Below are 8678 nucleotides of genomic sequence, written 5' to 3'. Positions count from 1 at the left end.
ATATATTTATATATCTATCTTTATTTTGTATATATCATATATTTATATATTTTGTGTGTGTATACTACATATCTGTGTGTATATATTAAAAAAAGCCAATTACTTTGATCTTGTAGGAATTGAACACTCCTTGGGACAATACTTTGGGTTATTTATAGTACCAGGCCAGTACTAAATTAGTCGCATGAGAACAGACAGACTGCCTCCTGCTTTCTAACACAGCATCAGCTCTTCATCTGCACAGGGTTAATTAAGTGGCTGCCTCTGGAAGAGGAGTTTCTGCTTATAACTATAACACTTACAGATAGGTCAGCCTATGAGCACGGGACCCATCCTCCCCACACACCACAGGTCCCACATCACCTGTGTCGTTCCACACCACCAGCATGAGAAGCCTTGGGGAGGCACCAGCAAGGAGGACAAGACAGACACACATCTAAGAGCATGGTGCGAGCTGCTGGTCTGTCTTGTGAAAGCAAATATTGGAGGTGCAACACGAGCATTACCTGTCTGCTGGGCCACCAGGCCTCACGTAGGTGAGCACCAGCGGTCTGGACTTGTGCCAGTCTTCATGGGCTCCCCCTGTAATCAAACCGGGAAAGCCGTAAGTCACTGGAGGTTTGAAAGTCTGAATGAGAGTGCTGAGAAAGGAGAGACATTTATCACGTAACAGCTGACACAGCCCAAAAGCAAAAAGACTGCCCTGGATTAGGCAGCCAGCAGTCCTTGAAGGCTGCACGGGATGCTCTCCAGGACACGCTTTCGCTAAGGCTTATGACGTTCATCTTCTTACTTTTCTCTTCCCGCTTCCCAAATCACCTCTGCCAGTGCTTGTCCCCTCTTTGTTTTTCACTGGAGAAGCTACTAACCTCTCAGCACAAAGCCAAAGCTGTTGCCTTCCTTGTAGAGGGACACCTCGATGGTCTTGGGAATAATGCCAGCACTGCTCTCTGGCACTAAAGGAAAAGAGGAAAACCCAGTTATCCCCAGATAAACCTTTTCCATGCCACCCTGCAAAATAATACCAAAACTCATCCAAACAGCACTGATATTAAAGTCCAGTCCAATACCCATATTGTATCTTCCCTGTTTGGAGGCAAAAAGAGCCCAACCTGGACGCATGAACCTTCGTCAGAGCCAACCATCATGTTTTAGGATGATTTCACCAGCTCAGTGTTGTGCATCTCCCCTCAAATTTGTCTTGGTAATACTCTGACATTCAACTAAAACTGTCTCGTTTATCAACTGGCTTTAATGCGTTCAGCATTATGCAAAAACCAGAAGCTTCTGCCGCAGATGGAAACTTATTAAAAAAAACCAGCAGCAACGTAAGGAATCAAGTCACCGGCTGACCTTAAAGAAAATGAAAATCCCAAATCCTCAGTGCAAAAGGTTGGGTATTTTTCCCTTACTTCTCATATTTTGACTTTAAAAAAAGATTAAGTGAATCCTTTAAACTGATCCTCAGGGCAATTCAGTAATTTTACGTTAAATACACAGTACTATTTAATGTACAAAAGTAAAGAGAAAAAGGAAGAAACTGTTTTCATCTCTTGCCATCCCCTGCTATTTAATGTTTTATTGAACTACTGCAGTGAATATGGGACAATTTCCCAGTCTTCTCCATCCAGAACCACACATGGCATTTCAGCCTGGTCCATTCTGAAAAGATCAATTCCTAATCTTCAAACCAAGTGCAATGAATGGCCACAAGGATAATCAGAAAAAAGACTAAGAGCTTGAATTCAACCTGGCAAATTGGAGCTGAAGGCTCCCCTAGGCATGTCCGCGCTAGCGTTTCCCTTTGGCCCAGGAGGGGGTTTTTGAAGTGAATTTCCCCACTGTCCTCACTGACCACATTGGTCCTCACTGCCAAGCACCCTGAGGGCTTGCAACCTGCACCCAAATTAGGGTTAAACTAACCCTTAAACTAACCCAAAAGATGTACAGTGGAGGCATGGTACCTTCTTACAGGCAGGAAGCCCTGGGGACCAGGCTACAGCGAGGCCAAATAAACCCCCAAAACACTGTCCCCCATGCAGCCACTTTGCTCCTGCTGCTGTGCACAGACTGCTAACAGGGACACAGCCTAGAAATACTCCAGAAGGGAAAAGCTCAGGGCACAGGAAGGCTCCCAACTAAGGGGTAATAATCACATACCAAGAAAAGGGTATAAAGCATCCACAAATGAGTTCGGAAACCATCCAATTTCTGTCCTAAGCATCCAAGCGTGAAGTTCTGCAACAGCCTTTCGTAAGATCAGTGGGGAGCGGTGAAACCTAAGCTAATGTTAACGCAGGGCTTGGTTTATTTATGAAAAGGATGATATGACACAGTGGCCTGATAACTAGACTTGGACTTGCAAGGTCTCTTCCAAAGCAGGAAATTACAAAGTGGAAAGAAAAATTCAACCCACAAGCACAAGCTATTGAATTGCACTATATTTCTGCTCTTTGCCTAGGGAAAGAGAGAGAAAGAGAGAGGCAGGCAGGTGCACACAACAATAACAAACCCTCACCGCAGATAAAAGCCCACAGTGAACTGGAGCAAGGCAATAATTGACAATTCCCCGTATTTTGCAGTGCCTCTTTGTTTGGATTGGTCATAAACAGCATCAATAATCTCACTGGAGAGAAGTCACTATTTCAGTGTGCTCTTCCTGCTCATTCAGAGGTGGGGACATTTTGCATCGCTGCTATTGATTGAGCCATGCGGTATGGGCACTGCTCCTTAGCTGGTAAATACAGCTTATCAGATTCCTGATAGCCAGGCTCACAGCTAAGGGGAAAGGTTAAGAGTTGTCATCTCTAGTGAGCATGAGAACATGGAAAACTTGAGCCACAGTTTGTTTTACCAGGGCTGTACGCAAAAGCTAACTAACATTTACAGCAGAACAGAGGGGGATGATGGATAGAGATTCAGCTAATTCAGATTATTTTTTTTTTCCTTCTTAGGGCTTTATAATGTCATTTATAGATTCAATACTTTTCATGTAAAGGCAGCAGCTATAGCAAAACTATGAAGTGTAAGATAGCTTCCTATCTGGGGCAAAATGTTTAGATTTCATTAGTTTTGTTTTTCCTGTTATCTTATTTTTAGTTGTTCTATTTCTTCTGCCCAATCATCCTCTGATTGATCTGGGTAACTGAGTAATAACTGGGGAGATCATTTTCACAACAGAAAGACTGTGATGAGAAACTGTATCAAGGAATTTGTTTTAATCAGAACAAAGAAATGAGCGCAAGACCACACAGTCTCCCATGTCAGGACACAACCCCTGTTAATGTGAGTTGGGCTTGCCAGCTTCGGCCGGGGCCCCTTAGCTGGAAAGCAGATTGCTTCTGTTTCCCTTCTGAAAACACAAAACATTTCAAAGCATCTTGAGGAGTAACAGCACTTGCCGCAGTTCAGAAAAGAGGATCTGGCGATACATGCTTAGGACTGAATAAAACCTCCGGTAGCCACAATCCAAGAGGAGAAAAAGGAAAACAAGCTGAAGCAGCATCAGGAGGCAGATTGGCCTGTGCTACCAAGTCACTCCGAGGCAAGACAGACCTAATCAGCCATCTCCCTCCGGTGTGCATGAACAGGCACCCACTGTGCTGGAAAAAGCCTCTGCTCCGACTGCACACAGCTCTGCAACATCTACCGCGGCACTGTGAGCAGATGAAGGCAGAACGTCAAAATGCCCCTGGATACTGCCTTGGCCATGACGGCTAATGCACAAGCAAGGCCATCTGTACCCCAGGACAAAAAGCAGCCAAGAAAAGAGAGTAGCTTTGTCAGAGAGGCACCCACCGGCTGGCGGAAGCTCATACTCTACTTCCAGCACTACCCTTTCGCCCACGTTTTTCAGCAGGCTTATGATCTCATCGTGCCGCAGCTTGGTCAGGTTAATGCCATTCACTGACTTGATGTAATCCCCAACGTTCAGCTGAGCACTTCTGTGAAGAAAAAAAAAAAAAAAAAGCAGCGGTAGCACAAAGTCTCTGCTATGCTCAGTCTGGACGTGCCTGGTGAACCTTTGGAACTGGAGGACTTCCTGAACAAGCCACCAACGTTGGGCTGATCTTCGCTGTCTGACTGCATGTGCCTGCTATCAGAGAGAAGTGCTAAAACTGAAGCTATCTATCTTTCCCAGTGACAAGTGTTCAGATCTGTACATACAGCAACAATCACGGTATACGTGTTCACAACCTCTCTTTTTGTTGCTCAATTCCCATTCATGTAGAGCAATCAGTCACAGAGAAGCATACCAACAGCTGTCTGAAAAAAAAATCCAGCATGGAAAAAGAAAACATTTTTCCTTTTGCCTGTTTTCTGCAAAATTCTTCAATTACTCCTTCCCTTTCTCTGCTTCTTGGAGTCTTTCTTCTCCCATTCCTTTTCTGAGCCAATAACATTACTTACACACTTGGTATTCAGAACAGATACAATATTAAACCACTTAGCTTGATCAAGATGTATTGTACCACGCAGCTCTCCTGACAAGGCTGCCTAATTTCACAGAATCCCAAATATCCCTACACAAAATTTCAGAGCATAATTGCACAGAGCATGGGAAATAACTCAAAATAGACGATGTTCTACTTACCGAAGCAACAACTTTGCATTCTACGGCACTTGAAAAAAGGGAGCCGGGTGCCAACTATTTTAATTATAACCATACTCATTCAGTAGCTGGAACATGCAACTAACTCCTCTCCAGTTTTACTGTGCTCTCTGCACCCCATTTTGGTTTCTCACCTTGCAGCCAGTCCTCCTGGCCTCAGATTGGAGACTCTTGGTTTTCCATCTTTGTCCGTGCCACCTGAAATGGTTAACCCAAGGGTGCTTCCCTCCTTCTTAATCAGCTCCACAATGGTGACCCCTCTGAACTCCTCTGAAAGATCAGGAATAAAGACAAACATCTCAGTGGAAGGCACGTTCCTCCCAATCCCAAGGACACCCTTTTCCTACAGGTGGTGGGAGAGCAGACCTGGGATGATTTAGACAATTAGCTTCAGTTTATTTAAAACGAAGTTGTGAAACAGAAGTGTGTCCTGGTGGACTCGCAGCAGTGGAGGGAAAGTGTTGCATGCATGTCTTGCAGGCAAGACCAAGCAGGACAAGGCAGAGTGAGGGCTTCTGAGAGCATAAAAACCTTTGTGTTTCAAGGTGCTGGAGGCAGTGGAAGGACTCAAAACCAGGGTGATGGGATCTGGGCAGTGGTCTAGGGACACTACGTCAGGAATTATGTTTGCTATGGAGCGGGGTGGGTGTTAGGAGGGCTGCATGACAGGCAGTCACAGTTACCAGGTAGGAAGATGCTGTGGACCTGCAGTAGCTGCCTGGATGTACAGAACAAGGTGGCTCTTAAAATACTGTGATTTTAAAAAAATATCATGAGACATCAATACAGTTGGGAGATAAAGAACATAATGTGGAGAGGGGGTGGGATCCTGCCATCAGCAGGGGAAGGAGGGGGGAGGCATGAACATTCATTCACAGCAGTTTCCCCACCCATCTGCACCTGGTCTAAGTTAAACTTCCTCCATATTGCCCACCTCGTCTACAGCTGGAAATGAAGACATGAGCCACTTTTAAAACATAACTAGTTCCACATGCACTGCAAGCCATAATACGTATGGCAGGGTCAGGGTTAGGGGATGCACACCCCACACCAGCTGCACCAGTGCTGCTTCTCCAGTTGCTGCAGGCAGCGTACTTTTTACATTCCTTTAGTCCAAGATGACACTCTTGTTTGTCCAGCACCACATATAAGCCCGACCTGATGCCAGTTTTGATCCCGTTACAGCTCATCTCTGGGTTTTACAAGAACAGGATCCCTAAACTATTCCAACTTCTGGATTTGACGTGGAGGAGAGGAGTAAGTTAGGAGGAGAGCCAGCACCTGCTCAAGGAAAGACCAAGAGCTCTGCGGACTTCGCAAAAGGCAGCTCCATGTTAATCCACGTGACGGCACTCGCACTCTTTGCTCAAAGGAGGACTAGCCCTGGGACAAATCAGATGACTTTCATGCCTTGCCAGAGCCTCCTCTAAGAAGCTTTTGCAAAATTTGTCTACAACATGATCCATCCACCTCCACCACCTCTGGTGTACTGAAATCTCCCACAATTTTACAGGAGGAAAACAGTCTCCCTCACACAGGACGCCTTTCTCCAAGACCGTGCAGGGGAAGGTGGTAATGGGCATTGGCAGCACATGGCAAACAGCAGTCCCACAGCTGTGGCCTAAAACCCAGGCTGCAAATGGCCCAAAAGGTTGTTTGCCCAGCAAACCCCATCAGGCTTAAATGAGATGCTCTATTTGGAGAGGGAACATTTGAAACCTTTTGCACACTATGATTTCCAGAGCAAGGCAGGGTCTCTTAAATAACATATTGACACAGAAGATTCATGCTGGTGCAGGGCTTCCCCCCTCCATCCTCTCTCACTGAGAGAAAACATGGTGTCATTTGGCACTGTGGTGCCTCATCACTAGCACTTTGCTCCTTGTGTAATGCCACCATGACACCAGAAATTGCACCTCACTTTGAGTCCTGACATGCACTACCTGTTTTGTAAAGCACTTTCAAGAGTAATCCATGCACTTGATTAACGCGAGTGGGGAACCTTTTTGCAATCTAGTGCCAGTCTGGAAGGTGTTCAGGCACTGCTGGGCACCCATTTAACGTGGCACTGGCAGCTTGTTGTAAAATGTCAGGTCCATAATGCTTCTGCTTTTTAAACTCAGTTTTGATCCCTTGCCAACTACAGTAACTTAGTTTTCAATTCACCAACCCGGGATCCCAGGGGCTGCCAGAAACTTTGCGGGGGCTCCCCACCGTGCTGGAAGGAACACCATCCGGCACTATCCTGCAAATTTCCTCTCAACTACAGACATGACTGATCAACACAGATGGTGCCGCAAGGGGAGATTATTAGCTCTTCAATAGGGTTTAATTTTGATCCTTGATAAGTGTTTAAAATGAGAACTCCCAGAGTGCAATTACCCATTGTTATGGGTTCAAGGAGAAATCACTGCTCCGAAAAAAGGCAAGTTCCTGAGATCAATCTATCAAGGTAAGCAATAAGGGATTTTGACCAATGCCGCTATAAATCTACTGCCACTATCACAGACACACACAGATGTAAAAGTAAGCTGGTTAAGCAGGATCTGGTCCTTCAAGACATAATCTTTAAGTGCCATATGAGAGTAGTCTTGGATTTCTTCTATTGGTATATATGCTTGGATTTTCCTGCTCAAAGCATCTGAGGGCAGGAAGAGCACACCTGTATTTTGCTTGCCCTCCCCGTTGAGGTGCCTTGAGCTGGGGTTGTTGGACAGACTGGCTCTTGTGAGCAGGGAGTCAGCCTGTCTCCATCAGGGCTGTGGTACGGTGGCAACATGTTGCAGCAGCCCCAGAGGATGCAGAATATCCCCTAGAAAAATTGCCAAATGATGAAGCAACAGCCCCGTTTCCTCCACATCCCCTACAACACACTAAACCAAACCTGTGACTGGGTCACTAACGGTCAAAGTCAAAATCAAGCCCTGGGCTTTATTAGGAAGGAGATGAGTTGTCCAGAGCAGCCCCTCCAAACCTGCTGGCATGTCGCTGGCAGACAAAGCCCAGCACCAACGGCGGCAAACGTATTACCATTTCTCCACTCCCTCTTCAGCCCCCGGGGTTTTTTCTGCGTGGGAGGGTTTATCTCACACAAAAGTCTGCTGTGGCTGACTAAATGTCAAAATAAACTTAGTCACACGTGGGAAATACAAAGTCTGCCAGACACTGCCAGTCTCCCTCTGCGCCCAGCAAGCTCAGATGTGGCAGCGCTTCTTCCCTCTCTCCTTTGCTGCTGTTTTCCTCTTTCTGGGTGTCAGCCCAGCGCAGGAACCAGTCCTTTCCCAGCTCCCTGTAACCACCATCAACAGCTCCACACCAGACTGTGATTGCACCAGTAACATCCCACTCACTGAGATGAGTTACTACCACCCATTTCTGCCCTCCAGCAAAAGCCTTGCTGATAGATACACCAAAATGGGTGTTTGGGGGGGAAGGGGTTTACCCATTTCAGGGGTAGCCAGGTAAAGTGTAACGGATGTCCTGATGTTTTGGAGCAGGAGCTGATCCCCTCCTTTACCTGGGATGCTTTGCCTCCTGGAGACTAGGGCTGCGTCCATCCCACCAGAGTCCTTGCTCCCCTTCAAGTAAGGGCCATCGTCTGTGAGCAGAGCAAACACAGAAGCTGAAATTAGTACCAAAAGCAACAAACAACAGAACCAGACCACTTCAAAAAGTTTGTCCTGGTGACAGCAGAATTGGGATCACATCTGTATCACAGACTGTAGGCAAGACAAAAACATTACCAGCCCTGGCTTTACACTGCGCTGTGTGGGCTATCTTGCTTTTTAGAGAGGGAGGGAAAGAAACAAGAAGGCAATAACATTATCTGATTTATTCCTCTTGGAGCTAATCTGTTAGGAGAGAGCAAAATTCCCTTACTCCTATTGTTATGTGTGTGCTGGTTTTGGCTGGGATAGAATTAATTTTCTTCATAGCAGCTATATGGGGCTTCTGTTTTGGATTTGTGCTAGAAGCAGTGTTGATAACACAGGGATGCTGAGCAGTGCTGACACAGAGTCAAGGCCTTTTCTGCTTCTCGCCCCACCCCACCAGCGAGCAGGCTGGG

At 46.2% G+C, this 8678-nt stretch overlaps 1 protein-coding gene across 1 annotated transcript in view; it reads right to left on the bottom strand.

The window, feature by feature from the left end:
- The window catches only part of GRIP2 (glutamate receptor interacting protein 2), a 153684-nt gene that overhangs the window by 54228 nt on the left and 90778 nt on the right, over positions 1–8678 (bottom strand). The window contains exons 2-6 of the mRNA XM_009284545.2: positions 8130–8210; positions 4747–4882; positions 3799–3944; positions 870–956; positions 507–582 (exon numbers count right to left, since the gene is read on the bottom strand). Coding sequence (XP_009282820.2) covers positions 507–582; positions 870–956; positions 3799–3944; positions 4747–4882; positions 8130–8210 — 526 coding nt within the window. The remainder of the gene's footprint in view (positions 1–506; positions 583–869; positions 957–3798; positions 3945–4746; positions 4883–8129; positions 8211–8678) is intronic.

The sequence above is a fragment of the Aptenodytes forsteri genome, unplaced genomic scaffold, assembly GCF_000699145.1.
Source record: "Aptenodytes forsteri isolate BGI_AS27 unplaced genomic scaffold, ASM69914v1 Scaffold53, whole genome shotgun sequence".
In the NCBI taxonomy this organism is placed as follows: domain Eukaryota; kingdom Metazoa; phylum Chordata; class Aves; order Sphenisciformes; family Spheniscidae; genus Aptenodytes; species Aptenodytes forsteri.
This window is presented reverse-complemented; position numbering and strand designations above follow the sequence as displayed.